The sequence below is a fragment of the Apaloderma vittatum genome, unplaced genomic scaffold (genome assembly GCF_000703405.1).
Source record: "Apaloderma vittatum isolate BGI_N311 unplaced genomic scaffold, ASM70340v1 scaffold6883, whole genome shotgun sequence".
Taxonomy (NCBI): domain Eukaryota; kingdom Metazoa; phylum Chordata; class Aves; order Trogoniformes; family Trogonidae; genus Apaloderma; species Apaloderma vittatum.
In genome coordinates this window covers 70,910-88,691 of record NW_009708594.1, presented here as the reverse complement: position 1 = coordinate 88,691, position 17,782 = coordinate 70,910, and the positions used below count along the sequence as shown (strand labels likewise).

General features: G+C 37.6%; 1 protein-coding gene across 1 annotated transcript in view; it reads right to left on the bottom strand.

Moving 5' to 3' along the window:
• Nucleotides 1-17,782, bottom strand: part of KCNH7 (potassium voltage-gated channel, subfamily H (eag-related), member 7) — a gene marked incomplete at both ends in the record, with an annotated part of 52,528 nt that overhangs the window by 21,049 nt on the left and 13,697 nt on the right. Inside the window, 4 exons of the mRNA XM_009866613.1 lie at nt 6,636-6,847; nt 10,348-10,371; nt 10,884-10,904; nt 15,048-15,476. Of these exons, the coding sequence (XP_009864915.1) occupies nt 6,636-6,847; nt 10,348-10,371; nt 10,884-10,904; nt 15,048-15,476 (686 nt within the window). The remainder of the gene's footprint in view (nt 1-6,635; nt 6,848-10,347; nt 10,372-10,883; nt 10,905-15,047; nt 15,477-17,782) is intronic.

The following is a 17,782-nucleotide window of genomic DNA, read 5'->3' as shown; positions in this document are numbered from 1 at the left end:
TCATAGCTGTTTTAAAACAACTGGAATTGCGGTATGAAAGGTATTATTTCAGGCTGTGCATGCCAAGTGGATCAGAGGATCTCGGTGGGACTTGGCAGGGGCTTCACTTCTTGCAGTTCATGGTGGAACTCATAGCTGTTTTAAAACAACTGGAATTGCGGTATGAAAGGTATTATTTCAGGCTGTGCATGCCAAGTGGGTCAGAGGACTCTGCCAGTTCTCTGGATCTCAGTGGGATTTGGCAGGGGCTTCACTTCTTGCAGTTCGTGGTGGAACAGTTCTGGTGGGTGTCAAAACTGTTGGTTTCAACTGAGTAATCTACCAAGTTTAGAAATTTCCAAGGTCCATCCACTATGAAGTGGGAATTGGGAGTTTAGAGCTCTAGTCTAGAGAAATGAGGTATGCCTAATTGCTGCCTATGTCTCGGTTTTGACCAGTTTTCCTTGCTTTCTAGGGCATTTGTTTTTACATCCTCAACATATTCATCAAATTCATTATTTTCAGAACAAACTACAATGCAGTCTGAAAGCTTGTGTCTGACTATTTTCTCCCACTTATTAGCACCAAAAGAAGACCGTTGCTTTGGAAAATGATCTAGTATTAAAAAAAATATGTGCTCCATGTTAGCATCACAAACTAGATCACTGAATATTTGTCTCAAGGCAGTAAAAGAGGTCAAATAGAACACTGATTACTCAAAAGTGTAATTCATAGAAGATACTGGATACTTTTTTCCCAACTCATGAAAATTAGACAATCCCTTCTTCAGAAGAGTAGATCTTGGGGGAAGGACATGGATTAATTAAGGCTGCATCCAGGTTACGTGTTTCGACGCAGCTGGGCTTTCCAACTGCTCCATTTCTACCATATGTTGTGAAATGTTCTCTAAACACTGCAGCCGTTCAGATGCCTTAACCTATTCAGCTATCACTGAGAGAAGAGTCTTCCTTCTACTGGGAGGAAGGAATATTTTATCTTTCACAATTTTTGTGAATCTGTAACTGTATTGGCCATTTTACTACTCTCCAGTTTTGGTGACATCTTTGCACAGGTGTAAATGACTACCTTGAGACTGGGGTACTTGTACTGGTTTTGCCATCACCATGATTTTCTCTACTTTCATTCACACACAGTGTGTCACACCATCTAAATGATAATGCAATTACGCACATTTATACTATTTTAAAATTACATATTGGTTCCACAAAAATATTCGGAAAAACTTTTTCACTGTGAGGCTGACAGAGCCCTGGCACAGGCTGCCCAGGGAGGGTGCGGAGTCTCCTTCTCTGGAGACATTCAAAACCCGCCTGGACACGTTCCTGTGTGATCTCCTGTAGGTGATCCTGCTCTGGCAGGGGGGCTGGACTAGATGATCTTTTGAGCTCCCTTCCAACTCTGAACATTCTGTGATTCTGTAATCCTGTGATCTCTAGTAGCTATGAAGACTAGGATGTAATGACAATAAAAGATGAAAAGTATGGTTGTATAATCTATGTCAATTTGAGAACAGCACAGCAAGTAACAGAACGATTCTTCAGCAGAAACCAATAATTTTAACTTTTCATAAAGTAAGAAGAGAATGTTGGCTCTCTGCTTACCCCTCAATTTCATTATGATAGGTGTGCCTTGCTGTGTAATTGGAAGGCATATCAAAATTGTTTCCCTTTTATTCAGAATTTTCTGCTTTATATCACCTCATGTTCCAAAACAAACAGCCTTGAAAGATTGCTTGTGTGTGGTTTATTGCATGATATTGTAAACAGCACAGTGTGTCAGCTTAATCAGACTGTTGAAAACATATAGATCAATAATATGGTTTATTTTTAGGTCTTATATTGTCCCTTTCCATCCTAGACGCTGCTAGTCTTCTTTTAGCCTGAAAACCTGAAGGTCAGTTTGAAGTCGTGATCATATAATAGTTCTTTTTATATCAACAGCTGAGACTGGCCTTGGGGGATATTGTTACTTATTTCTTCATCTTTTGGGGCTGACAGAACAGAGTCTGGCCAGATTACAAAAACATGCGGTGAAACTACAAGGTCTATCACTTCATACATGACCTCCCCTTCACTGAGAGCTCCATTTTCAGGAGAGCTGTGGGTGTTCAACACGTCTGAAAATCAGATTATAATCTTCCCATTAACCATGTAGCCCTTCAAGATATATACTTATAATTCGATCAGCCATATAACCAGTTTGGATATATGTATTTCCTACATATGAGAAAATGTAGGAACCAGAAATTTGGTTTGGAAATAAGATGAGAATATTGTTTTGGAAAGTATTACTGACAAGAAGTTTAAAGATCATAAATTTTTATACCCTGTAAGTCAGTTATTGAGAGAAATCATAAACAACTGCTACAGACTGGGTCTTTCAACCACATGTTGTATCTCAACAGACTGATGAATTTCAAGGGGATGAATAATCTCTGAACACTAATGATCAGGGACCACAAAACAGTTTTTGTTAAACAACACCAGATACCAGTAATTTATAAGTTTATTCACTGGGTTAGCTATTGTTTGTTGCCAGTGTTAATCTATAGGTACTCAGGAATTCTCTCTTTTCTTTGAAAATAAACCTAGGTACTGACTATTCTGCTCTTCAAGCTGCTCTGAGTCTGTTCACAACGGAGCTCACAGCTTTGGAGGTATACAGCAGTGGCTAGTGGATGTATGAGAAGATTTAAAATAAATCAGTATTTAAACAAAAGTTAACATCACTTACTGTTGCACTTCTACAAGTTGTAATTTTAAGGCCAGAAGTCTCCTTTATGAATTCATCAAAATGTTAAGGGACAGATGTCAAATTTTTGCCCCACTGCTTTCTTTAATAAAAGTCTATTTTTCATGCCTGTGGGAAGACTTGTCTCTTTCTAACAATCAGTGTCAGGACCCCAACTGAACCTGTCAATGTAAAAGAGTGCAGAAATTGGACTGTCCTCCTGAACAGACTGTCAAAAATTGAATAATGGAAAAAAGTGAGAGTCTTCTAGAAGAAAGTCTTAACTCAGCACCTCTGAAAATGATAAAGTGAATCATTAAAAATATCTAAATTTTCAGTAAAGTAGAATGGAAATGTAAATTTAATTTTAGTGACAAATATGTACTCTGGGATGTGACAATGCCAGTTTTTCAATAAGGCCTGTCTGCAAGCTACTACTGGGCTATTCTTCTGAGTAAAAGCAAATGTTAGACAGAAACAGGCACCGAGAAGATGTTACTCTACTTCGACGAGTTTTTGTCAGCAAAGACCCAGATGAAAGGCCAGGAGATTGGGGTTCCTACTTATTCAGGACTATCCCATGTGCAGCACTTCATTGCAAGCTGTTTCTTAAGGCAATTTTCATCTCTCCATAACGTCCTGAAAAATTCTGTTAGTAGTAAGACAATATTGGAAGGGCCTTTGCAGTAGAATTTATAACCTAGCTCTTTTTTAAGACATCATTTATTTGTATTACTTAAAAGGTAAAGATGCTGAGGTTTTACTTTATTTATTTATTTATTAAATTCTGTAGTGAAATCTCGTTTTCTCGACCTACATTTCAAAGTCCATGTTTTTCACTCAAATATCAACCACTGTACTACAACATCCTCTGCTTCATCTGAAATTATTTTCTAAACTTTATTCTCCCATCTGCTCCTAATTGATTCCTACTGCTAAAGCATATCACTCCTCTTTAAATGCTTTCTGAAAGTGTATTACTTCCTCTAAACACAATGACCATGACACTTTTATTTATTTTAATCGCTATTATTAGTAGCTTGTGAAGGTAGCTATGTGTTATCTCCTCCTTTTTCACTGTCTGCACTGCTTGAATGACTTCTCCAGCTTGTGGATATGACACAAGTCATACAGCTGCTGTCTTTGGAAAGAACTTGCTCTTGTGCCCTGTGATGCTGACACTTGGTTTGATATTAATGATGCATGAGAGAGAATCCAGGGTGCAGTGATGCAGCTGTGAGGCTCACTGATACCTTAGTTTAGGCATAGTGTAGTGACACCACAGTGTAGTCCATGTCTCTATACTTGGAGTTGCAGAGTGAGTTGCAGCAGTGGAAACGTCAGGTTATAACAGCAGGACCACATTTCTCAGCAATGCTGAGGAAAGGAAAAGGAGAGACTTACACAATACGGAATACGAAGAGAGAGAGGGACGGATGTTTGTGTGGTGAAATATATGACTGGAAGTGCCCTTCCATGTAACTAAGTCCTGCAAGCCCAGAAAAGCACATTACGTTATCTGTCCCTTTACTACATTTCTCAGACTCTGTCTAACGGCATTTGGAAGTCCTGCCCTAACCTCTGTTATTAGTAGACTATTTCAGAATGTCACTACTCTGATTAACGGTGACCTTTTAACTTACCACGGCCATTTTGTACTCATTTGCTTTTTTTTGTGCCATAGATTAAACAGGTCACATTGCCCTCTGTACAATTGAGATGCCGTTTCACAGATTTACCTATCAGAGGACTGTGCCAGCATGAGCATATCCTAATTATCTCATCCGACGTTTCTGCCATGTTTTATTCTCAACACTATGCTCAAACCTTCCAAAACCACATTTGCACTATTCTGTGGGTACAAAATGGATTTATGGGCCTGTGAAAAGTTTCACAGAGATTTACAGGCAGACACGCAGTGGATATGACACAAATGCTGACTCATAAACCGTACTGGAATCTCTGGGGATTAGAAAGAAACAGGACTAAAACTAACTGCTTTCATCTTCTAAATGCCTATTTCTAATCTAATTCACAAATAAATAGCTCTAACTAGATCTTTGATTATTGAATTCAGTAGATCTACATTTATATGTATGTCCTAGAAGTTTCAACTTGTACCTAATCCTAGAGTTTAGGCTGCAGCAGCAACTTAAAACATTAATAACTGAATATCATAAGAGAAAAAGGAATAGCTGTGAGGACTTCCTTCCAATTATGATGAACGGTATATTATCAAAGTTTGCTACACAAATTATACTGTGCACATTGGTTGAGATAGTTCTAGAAGAGGACATAAATCAATGTCAAATTAAATTGTAAGGCTTTTGTGAAGTGTAAAGGCTTTATAGAGCATTTAAAATTTAATTTTGAGCTTAGTTAGTATCAATGTTCCTGGAAGGTTTAGCTGATTCAAGAAATTTCTGTTGGACCCTTCCATAATATCTAGACTGTTTGGAGAATAAAAAAAGATTTTTATTTTCATTCTTCTTCCCCCCATAACAGTGTCATTAGTACACAGAAACTTGACATTTTGGCACTAATTGGCCAGTCAGAATTTTGAAAAAACAATCAAGCTTGACTTACACTTACATAACCTATAAAAATTAGTCATTTTAAAGGGAATCGACATTTTGCTATATTATCTGTGAAAAGATTTCTATGTATAGCTACTATGAATAATTTAAAACATATCAAAATGGATCCAGAAGAGATTAAATCTTTCACAACTGACCAGAGAAAAAAGTGCAATAGTTACAGATTTAAGTTAGCTATCAAAGCAAAAATATGTGAAAGATAAAAATCCAATTACTTTTTAGGCATTAACTGATCTCAAGATAGAACTGATAGAATTTTTATCTCTGTTTCTCTAGAAGGGTGTACAATACATTCCTTTTTATATCCATCAAAGGGAGTAGGAACATGGGCAATATCTGGCATAGCACCAATGCGGAGAAGCTGCAGTCTGGTCTATGGAAGGCAGGTCAGCAGTAAGTCAAAAGCTACTTTTGGCAAAATCTTCTTTATGGAATCTCCTTCTGCATTCTAATATAAAGCATTTCTAAGCTCTTTCAGTGTGTGAGTAGATGGGCATTCAAGAGCCAGCCCTCTATTTACTATATATATGGAGATACTGTAAAAGTTATTTGGGATACTGTCATCTCTTTTTTCTTTTTTCAGTGTGTTGCACATTGGTAGTCTGTCCTTATCAATCTCCATATGACATTCCAGCACAATGGAATAATGACACTGAATTTAGCTGAAAATTTCTGTTGCATTCAGAGGGCACTATATCTGTCTTAAAGTGAAGATATATGTTATCTTGAATTGTTTTCGGTTTTGCTTCACTTGTATGCCTCTTTTCCAAGTATTACAGAATATATCATACATCCAGTCCAAAGGTATCTGCTTCTCCTTTTGACAGCCTTTTTGATGTACACATATGGAAAAGATACCCACAGGAAAAAGCACTAAGAGAAGCCAAAGAACTGTAACAGAAATTACAAGACATAACTATGATGCTTAGACCAGCATCACAATCACCTACTGTTGGTTACGCTGTGCCTCGCACTAATCAGCAAATCATACAGCTGAGAAAAAGGAAAAGAAAATAAACTAACATTTATGATTTCGAGGAATCGCTGAAATTAGTGGACTTATCTGAGGCACCTGGCTTTTGTCCGTGGAAAAATAGAGAGCTGAAAAGTTTTGTTAGCAGTATCATTTAATGTTATAAAATACCTCATGTGCAATGGAACTGGAGCTAAAGTAAGGAATGGCTCAAACCCTTTAAAGTATCTTGAAGATATCCAAATTGTTAATGAAAAGAGTCACAATCTATTGAATACACTGATAATTTGCTCTACAAAACTGAAAAGGTGCTAAAATAATAGGTACTACCTTACCTGGGTAACCTTCTCTGTTACATTGTGCGTTCGGTCTTTCACCTTAGGTGCAATAATTGCTTTCTCTGAAGGAGGAGATGAAGATTTTTTTTCACTTTTGATATCTGAAAAGTTCAGTGTGAGTTGAGGAATTTTGTTGATTGTACTGTATTTGTTGAGATTTGAATCCGATGTGGATCCCAACAGGCTTGACTTGATATGATTAAAAGGCCCTGAAAAATCAGAACACATATTTAGTATTCGATAAAAGCAGATAAATAAGTTATTATTAATGTTTAAGTGGGATATGAATCGCCATTCCTGGAGGTGTTCAAAAACGTGTAGACATGGCACATCAGGATAAAGTTTAGTGGTCATGGTAGTATTGGGTTGATGGTTGGACTAGATGATCTTAGAGGTCTTTTTCCAACCTTAATGATTCTCTGATTCTATGTTAAAAAGGTATTTTTAAACTATTTTTCATTACCGAATTTTTATCTGAATTTTTAAAATAACCTTATTGCTAACAAGAATCTGATCTATTATTGGAAATAAATACAACATTTCCTTTACATATAGCCCCAATTATTTTTTATAAAAATCAATGGATTGCAAATTATATTGTGCATCTGTTTTTACTTGTTTTCATGTTACCAGATATGCTGGTATGCTCCATTATAATTCTGTCTGAATATAAAGACTATATTCTTATTTGTTTATAAAAGTGGAAATAGAAAACAGGATTATATAACAGTGTCTAGACTGAGAAAAGGGTCTATTATCACATCTGTACTGCTGCTTTACGACAGCTAGTTCAGAAATGCCTTTTGGTAGACAGGAAAATTGAGTAGACCTCTGCTGTTCCCCCATTGAATGATCAAGTTACTCCATAATTAATCAATGGAAATATTAACCAAATATTGCCCTAAAGGCTTTTAATGATGGAATATCGTAAACTTACAAAATATAATTCTTTAATTGTCATTACCAACAAAATATTAAAAATAATAGGGATACTCATAATTAGAATATGAATGGTGTATTTAATATACACTTAAACATCTTATACCACTGTAGTGCATCATATTAGATTAAAAAATGAATTTATTTATACTTCATGAGGTACATATTCATTATGACCATTCTTTTCAAAACTGGACAGAGTTCTTTGTACAAGAAAGCAATATAACTGAACATCCTACGTGTTTTGTGTTGTCGTCATAAAGTTGGTCCAGAAGCCAAAAATATTCACAGTAAGGAAAATTTGCTTTTGAGAATAATACTGGAAAAAATAACTAGAAAGATGTTTAGACAGCAAGAGCTAGATCCAGTTACGGGTTTAACAAAAAAGCCATGTTGTCGTCATAAAGTTGGTCCAGAAGCCAAAAATATTCACAGTAAGGAAAATTTGCTTTTGAGAATAACACTGGAAAAAATAACTAGAAAGATTTTAGACAGCAAGAGCTAGATCCAGTTATGGATTTAACCAAAAAGCCAGGTCTTGCAGTCAGTTACAATTTATCTAAAATCTGAGAATGAAGACTATTTCTCAGATCTATGTGAGAACCTTCCTGGATCTTAATTCTGCTATAGACAATAGAGTGATTTTTTTTTTCCTCATGTCTTCTTGGGAGGGAAAGAAGAATGGGTGCTATGACTCAGGAAGAGCCAATAGGACAGGATTAGCCCCATGGGGTAAACTGCAGAGTCAACAGTGTAACTTACTGGATTACTTTTGCAATGTGTCGATGAGAGACACTCAGAGCAACTAGCTGCCTGGAGACAGCTGTGGGGAAATGCTTCAGGCAGTCAAAAATTCTATTTTATTATTATTTTGTTTGGTAAAATTGTTTTAAGTGAGGGCTGGTCTTCCCTCACACCTGGCTCAGAATGCTTGCTGAGGAACAGACTTTTAATTTACTTTCTAAGGTTGAAAAGATTTGTACATGTTTTCAACCTCCTAAATTCACACTAATTATACATTATTCTGTGCCAGAGGTGGAAATCCTCTACTACTCCATTTCAAATGAAGTGCAGGAAGGAATTCAAGATGACAAAGGAGGGCATGATGCTGTAGACTGACAGTTCGTGTGCTCTCCTGGGAGAGATCAGTACAGGGGTTCTGCTCTCAGGACTTTCTGTATTTTGTACAAAGATCATTTGATGCAAGACAAACAAAAATTTTTAGGTGAGTGCTCTAACCACTAAACTAAACTAAAAAATCCGTTCTTCTTTTTCTCTTTAGACCAATGAATATAGCATATTCTTTGTGGAACAGCTTCCCTGGTAAGGCAGAAAGCACTATTTTTCTCCCACAAGAAACACTAAAAGGCCTGGTACTGAGGACACTATCAAGAAATTGGAATATTGTGCGTGAACACCTAAATCCATCTTTCACATCATCTACACGAGTCTATTAAAAAGTGTTCAAAATAAATCAGGGCTCATAGTCTCAAAAATGACTGAAGTGCCTGATCTGTCTGGCGTGTGCTATGTACGTATGGTCAGACTAGTTTTTCAGCTCTTCTTCCCTACAAAGCTGTAGCAACTAATTGTTTTTGAATATTGAATAGGCTTAGATATGGGTCAGGCATCAAGTCTGGGCCATTGGGCAGATGAACAAGATTCTTCATACCTATGGAACTTAAAGGCAAGAGGGAAATAAGGGAGCTTAGGCAAATCCATAATTAGTAGATAAGATTTTTTTTAATAGTAACTTTAGAGGTGCTTAAATTCCATAGAAGTTTTGATTTCTAGGATTTAAATATTTTATTGCTTCTATTCCAAAAGGGAATTACTCTCTCCTTCACTATCTAATCCTCATGCCCTAGCATGTGATATTAGACTTAATTGCACATGAGAATAAACCCTCGGGGTTTTTTAATCAATGTTTTTTTCTTTAGAAAGTTGTGAAAGGTATATGCTTACCTCATTAATAACAGCAATTAACTGAAAGGCATTACTAGGTTAAGCACAACCAAGGCTGGCAGCAACTGAGCTGATAGTTGACAACTAGTGGACCTTTGCTGTAATCTCATAGCAGGAAGCATAACAAGAGGGCCGTAACACATCACAATTGATACTAATTGGCACCTTGATTGACAGTTTCAGCACAGTGGCCAAGAACTGAATAAACAGGGAGAAGAACATGCTTCTGCCTACCCTACAAAGGAGATTCTCTAAGGGTAAGTTTGAGCTCCCCGCTTTTATGGTAGGATTCCATTGTCCCTGCTTACACAATGCATTGAAAAATGATTTCACCCTCAAGAGCTGTCAATCCATCACCTTTCACCAGCAGTAAATACATTTATAAAAGTTGTCTTATAGTACAGGGACTGCATTTTTCCCCCTAAGATTTTGCCAACATACACATGAAGCAAATGCAATGACTTTGTAGTCCACAGATTGCTTTACAGAACCTAGATCATGCACTGCATGCAGTTTAGAAAGAAGACTTTACCAGGTACACACACTTTTTGCATCATGCATGAAGTCACAAACCAGTTTTCAGACATAGCTACAAATACTGAAATTAAACTGAACACTTGAGTAATTATTTTCTAGAAATGGAGAAAGTCACTTGAAAATTAAGTTCAAATGGCTTCTAAAGATGTAGCTCAGTGCTGGTGAATAGAAACAATTTTGTAATTGCGCTAAATATTATTTAAACATGAAATTGGCAATGAAGTTCATGCATGCACATTTTAATACTACAGGAAGCTTGAAACCATACCCCCTGCCATCCAGGAACGTGAAACTAGTTTTAAGGAGACAAAAGAGGAATAAGTGAAGATCCACAAGGCTCCTGATTACCAATTATTTTATTTTTGACATAGTTAACTGAAAACTAAGCACTTTACACCAATAGATTTTTTTTGTTAATGTCCCCACCCGATTACGCATCCTTTCACAGGTAAAACTCCTGGCAGCTTCAATAGAAGTTTTGCCTGCCTAAGGACAACAGCACTGAGTTCAATACCTAGGATATGTTGTATCTTCCTCCCTTCTTTTTTTACAATACCAGATATTTAAGTCAAATGACTTTAACTATGCCTTCACTTTTTCCGGGGATTGGTAGTTAGTGCTTTGAGACAACAGTTAAGGGAATAACTATGTGTCTAACAAATATAATTTAAGTAATGCACCTGGCCTTAGAGAGGTCAGCATGAGAATGTTGCATTTGAACATTTCATACAGCAGGCAAAATAACATGCCAAAAAGTGTGGCTGTTTGAAGCATTGGAAGGTACGGTCTAGATGTATACTTTACCTTTGACATTGCGACCATTGTCTGGTTTTCAGCATAACAAAAGCGAAGAAAAAGAGAGAAAAAAAGACAACTAAAATCTACATCAGAAAAAGCAGAAAATATTGCTTCAAAGTATGTATGTGGTTTGAATTAAAATATTTTTGCACCCTCTTGATTATACTATGTAGACTTTTAGTCGAAATGAAGTCACTTTGATGAGAGAGAACCTGTTTGGTGTAAATCAGCAGGTAGTAGGACCAGCTCTAGCTAACTTGCCTTAACAGTAACATGATAAAATTGTTTCTCCACAAATCCAGCACTGGGTTGGTGGTCAAAAGTGCTAACCCACGAAGTGGTAATTAGTCACAGGTGATTAAGTGAGGCGGAGATACCCACAGCTGTGGGTGGTGCCGCAGGCCAGCTGGCTGCCCGGGCGGTGAGGCTGCGCAGGCCCTCGGCTCCCACGCCTGCCCAGGACTCACAGGAGCAAGTTTTTACCATGGCAGCAAGCTGAGCTGCGCCTTCCTGAGTAAATACTGGAGAAACACTGAGGAGAAAGGTATTCCCTAAATCTTTCTTCAGCCCTTAGGTGCCTTTCTGCAAGGCAACAGTGGCAACATTGTTGGTCCTTCCAGGCACATGCAACCCTGAGGCCTCTTATGAGATTGAACCTCAGGGCAAATATTATTATTGTTGTTGTTATTATTATTATTGCTGCTATTATTTAATATTATTTTTAAAGGGGCCACACAGGTGGATAGGTAGATGCCACGCTGTTCCTTGGTGTACAACATGACCCACAGGCCACCCTCCCTTTGTGCCGTGCCCCCTGCCTGGTTGTGGCAGCTTGGGGAGGGTGTAAGGGTGGGCGAGGGCCCCGGGGCCCAGCAGGGAGCGAGGGGCAGGCTGCAGCCCCTGTGCGCTGCCATCCGCCGGGACCAGCGTACCGGCTTTCCAAGGTGTGTGGAGCTCAAACTGACATTCATCTGCGGTTGTCCTCCGCGGACAGGCTGCCTCTGAGGGCTGAGGTGGCCATGCCTTGCCCACCCCAGCAGCAACCATGTCCGTGCAGAGGCCCCGCTTCAGCCCCACTCTGGAGAAGGGCTTTGGCCTTCTCCTGCGAGGGGGATCGGAGGTGATGCTGAGCCTTGTCAGTGGCATCGTGTCACCTGTGCTGCCTCTTTGTGGCTTTTCCTCGGCTTCCCAAGGACCAGGGAGTGTGGGACATCGAACTGGGCCCTGTGGGTCACAGGTGTGGGAGAGCGTTTGGTTCCTCTCAGCCTGGCGCCTTTCCGTGCCAGGCACCTGTAGCGGTAACGCAGACTTTGTAGGCTGAGTTAGGCTCCCAAACCTGCTGGTTTTCCCACAAGGCTGCAGGGATGTTACTAAGGCCGCTTTCTGAAGACAATAAAATTCCCGAAGAGTCCCTGTGAAAGTGCACCCACCTGAGAAACCTGAATTGCTGGTGTTTCAGTTGAGAAGGGCTTATTTTGAATTTGGGTCATGGGTGGAAGACACAGTTCCTGCCTTGCTGCTTTTGCTGTCAAGTAGGCAAACTTAGAGCAGAATTCAATGAAGTATACTCAAATGAATTTAAAATCCTAAACTGTCATTTTTACTGTAATACCTTTCAGCACATAAAGGCCACAGCTATCTTAATTTTTAAATGATAGGCAGCTAGGCTACATAAATTAATTTAACACATGACTTAATTTATATTCTCAGTTGTGTTATCTTGCAAAAAAATAAATTTGACTGTGGGTGAAATACCGTACTTAGTATTTAACTAAATAACGCTATTCTCTTCTGTCAGAATTCTGTTATGGTGATTCAGTTAATGTTATTTGAACTAGAAGAGGTGGAAGGAAATTAAATCTGAATCCTGAATTGCATTTTAGGACAGCGTAGTAGTTTTCAGTGGATTCAGGAAAATTCAGAATTATTAGGATGAATAAATAATAAAAATGGGATAGGAAATATATTATACCTTATGATTCCTTGGGTAATAATTTAGCCCACTGGGACTTATTGTACTTATTGTACTTTACTTTTAGTTAGGGCTTTCCATTCTCCAGTACAGTATCTACAGCTGCTGCTCAGAAGCTGTGAGTCCAGAGAAGATAATGTAGGCTGAATCCTCGTTGCCTAACTTGCATAGATAATTTTATAGCAACAATAGGGATTTACGGCTCACAGCTGAATAAGACAAGAAGGACTTGCTGGCTAAATTTAAACATCTTTTCAGCATAAAATGCCAAATTCTAATATGTTTGGAAGCAGATGGCATCATGGATGGTTACTAATTCTAATGCAATTCTGAGAGCCATCCTGTGTTCTTCTGTACTTTTTTAGAATGCATACGTATGACCTAAACTGAGGGACAGATTCTTTACTATTTTGTAGCTTATGCAGAGTGAAATCAGAGTGGCAGTGTTTTATCTATATACAGGGTAAATAGACATCAAGTGAGAGGCCATAGGAATCAAAATGGATTATTGACTCCTTGTAGTAAAATTTATTTTCCGTAGAATTTAACATTTGAAAAACATTATTCAGTGAAATGGAGCTGGAAATTTTTGCTCCTCCACACAGCGAGTATTAAATTATGTGGCAATTTCTGCACATGAGCTTTTTACCATCATAACCACACTGATTTTTATACATTTTCATCATATGACTATATGAAGAATGACCATTTGGGAAGTGCCTTAATGAAAATAAGTTATGAAAATAGAAATTGACAAAACAGGTATCTTTAAAGGTGTTTTATTTGAAAGGTTAGTTTAAATATCTGGGGAAGTTGAAACCGAGATGAAGCTTATGCAATGGTCCAAAAGATATGCCAAGGTTCAACCTTAGAGATTTTTCCCTCCATATCCTGATTCTGAAATCATGGCTTAAATGTGAACATGAAATATAGCAAAATGGTATGGTTTAGGATGGATTTAATCGAATTTTCAGGTTCATTTGAACCGGAAAAAAACCAGAGTCCAAAGGAAATAAGAAATGAGAAAAGATGTATTTACCCATTATATTTAATATTTGAAGGAATAATTAGTTCTGCTACTCTAAGAGTTAATCTGAGTGGCAGAGGACCATTCAAACTTATGTTTTAGGAGACATACAGAAGCAAAGAGCCCTTGATGTGGACCTTCCAAAAGGCTGCAGGACTTAAAGGAATTTTACACCTGAAGTCAATGCATAGGAGAAAACCAGGCAATGACTGAAAATGAAGATACAGTCTTCCATGACGTATGTTTCAGAAATCTTAAAATATCTGCCATACATTCCTTGTCACCTGGCTTGAATAAAAAGAGGGCAATTCAAGTCACTAGACCATCAGTAGCTGCAAAAGCATTGTATATGTGGCACTTTTCTGTGAAAGCCAGTTTCAAAGGTGCCTTTTCATTCACAGGGCATTTAATCTCTGTTTGCTAAGGTCTTTCCCAAGTTTCTCAAACTCCCTGACTTCAGCAAGAAATCATGGACCACACTCCAAAACTTTGTGTAATTAGGAGAGACAGCAGAAAAATAAGACAGAGTAAACATTTTTGTAAGTTTTGCTGGTTGCGAGTATATGCTAACACAAAGGGAAAATCACACTTACATGAATTTTACACTAAGGATTTCACCATTTAACTAAGTATTTCACTAAGTATTGCACGAGGTGTTTCAGTGGAGTTGCCCAAGATATTTTCTCCAGTGTGAGAGAAAAAGGATCTGTTTTTGGATCAGTGAATGTACAACGTACACATTACAGATTTAAGAAAAATAAACTGATTGGTCTCTGAAGTAGGATTTCATACAAAGACAATGCAATATATGTGAGTATGGGACAGAACTTCCCAGGCAATTTTAACTTGATCACTTGACTTTTTTTGCTCCAAATACCAATACTAGCTTTCCAAATGTTGGGCCTGATTTTGCTATACCCCTGCATAGAAGGCAGATGGTACTCTTAAGAGCAACCCCATGATTTCATTGTCCTGCTTAGACATGAAAAGTAATATTTAATGTAAAACAGCCTGGCTAATTTGAGCCTTTAATATTTTTAGTGTGCCTTTGAATGTATACAGCCTATTATATTTAGTTTTGCTTAGAAAGTAATGATCATGATTACTGTGAAAAATTGCAATAATTGCTTTCTTAGCACATCAGAGAATACTGATTGACTTTCTATCATACCTTCGCTTGCGTGACGGTCCCTAAAAATGTTCTTGGGCTGGACGTTAAAGCCTTCTATGTCATGCACCGAAGATGCTCTCCGAATACTACAAATGCTTTCCTTTGATCTGGAATGGGTTAGTGGATTGCTTGTCTGTATCATGTCAGGGTAAAGTCTGTCCCATTGTTGTTTAGGTGACGAATGGTCAAGAGGTCCTGATATATTAACCAGAGGTGAACATTTACTGGGTTGAATTAGTGCTTTTGTATCATCCACTTCTGAAGGACTGCAACTTTCTTTTGTAGGTGATTTAAAGTGCTTCATCGCCACTGAGTCATCACTGTGCTTAGATGAATCAACTATCACTGCGTCAGGGTCTTCCTGTGGTAAAGACTCCTTTCTGTAGGTTAAAAGTCTCAATCCAGGTAACCGGAACCCAAAAAGTCTGCCTACAGGAAAATACACACAAAAGAAGAAAATATTACATGTTGGTTTCTTGTCATGAAAATCTGCTTTTTTTCAGACGCAGTCAGAGTTTCATAGTAATAGCTATAAATAATCGACCTCTTCCTAATAAATTACAATGCGTAGCAATGGAATGTGTAAATATGGAAATACTATATAGTTGTAAATTTGTTATAGTCATGGTGTTAAGGGATTTCATACTTCAGTCAGACACAAGTTATTGATCTCAGAACAGTGATAGCAGCATGGATTCTACAGTCTGTTTTAAAAGAGATACGTTTATCTGTTCTGATGGTCCTCTCTAAATTAAAAATCTGTACAACTATAAAAGACTGCCAGAACACTTTTGAACTGCCTAAATGCGTAGCTATCACCCTGAAATTGGTATCTGTGGATTTTATCAGTAGTGGAACCCCATGTGCCTAACAGCGTACTGCTGATTTACTGATTTCTTTGCTACAAATTAAACAGGAAGATACTACTGCCAATTTTTCAGGAAGGAAAAGGAAGTTGTGTATCAGTTTCGCCACAATCCTTTTCGGTCTTACATTTTATGATTAAATGAAACACTTACTCTAAGTTTAAAATTAAAAGTAAAGGAACACAGGGAAGAAAAAACAGCGACACAGTTCTTTGGCCTCTGTTACACTTACACAATGTAATTATCTTTTGTACCATTTGAATGGGTGTGGACTTAGATAGGCTTGGTATATTAAACGGCATGGTAGGCTATTCTGCATGTGGGGCAAATTGACAACTATATGTAGTGGTAAGAAATGTCAGTAGATGAGAGAAAGTGTAAACCATAGGGCAAATAAAGAAAATGTAGAGGACGAACATAACATCTACTGACTGTGTCTCTAAAAAAACCCAAACCTAGACAGCCAGCATTTTAAGGTACGGTGTAATACAACTCGCAGATGGAAGTGCAGGGCACTATGTTTACCAACACAGGAAACAGTTTAGAAAAAAGAAATACCAAAAATAAAATAAGAAAATAAAATAATTGAAATAATTTAAATGATTGAATGTCATTGTATAAATGATCTGACTTATCGAATATCTTCTTGTCATTCATCGTTTTGCTGCATGAGTGTTTTTCATAGTGAACCGATAATGAAACAATTTCTCAGAGAACATCTCAAAACGTCTTGTTATTCCCCTTTTTTTTTGGGATAAGAAATTCTATTTGGAATAAGATTTTTTTTTTCAGTCAGTTTCATTTGCCAGCATTTGTAGCTAGCTAAAGTTCATTAATATTTAGTACTGAAATTTATCATCCCACGCTGTTGGACCTCTAATATTTTCCAGTAGTGGATATATGGAGAAGGAATTTAAGAATGGCTACACTGTGTTATTTCTTCCAGGAATTTACTCAGTGTTTGGCTATCTGCTGTTTAGAAAGACTCTGAGCCAGAGATTTTGTTCAAAACACAAACCAAATGTACCTTTCTTCCATGAATTTTCCCTGTTGCTTTCGAAATACAATTGGACTTAAATCTGCAAAGTTCCATAATTTTAACATAATTTTATGAAAAAGTACTTCCTCTTGACTACTATAAGCCTGTTGCCTTGGGGAGGATACTGATTCTTATGATTCCTTATGGCTACTCCCAGACTCAGGGATCAATGTAGTGACATAACAGCTTTTTGTTTTGATCTTAGTTCTTTTATTAAGAATTCCTAATATTTGATTGCCTTTTTGAGTTATCTTCCTAGCCGGTGCTAATTTAAGATATTTTAATAACAGCTGAGAGATTTCTTTCCTTACTGGTAGCAGATACTTAAGTCTTTAATATTACGTCTATGAAAGTTTCATTTTTGTTTTATCACTTGGTCGCTCAGTATCGTAGGATATGTCTGTAAAACTCATACCACATTCTGAATGATTTTGTGACACCTGCAAACATTCTCACCTCACTGTTTGCACCTTTGGTATCCAAGTAATTACAAATGTATTAAACAGTAAAGAACCTGTGAGAGTCTACTGATAATATCTCCTTATTTACAAATCTGGCCATTTATTTCCACCTTTTTCCCTACTTTGAAATACAAATTCATGTAACAGTCCTTCTTTTTATTCCGCGAGAATTTATGAAACAGTTTGTTGAATTCCAAAAATTTAGTATTGAATGTATGACTCTAATGCATATACGCACACAATAGTGCAGTAGACAGAAATTTCTATTAGATAAAACAAGAGCCACGCACGCTTTAACCAGCAGCTGGGGGTGACAGCACCGGAGGTTTTCGATCTGCACAATGATACTCGGCAGAGTGCACCTTGTGA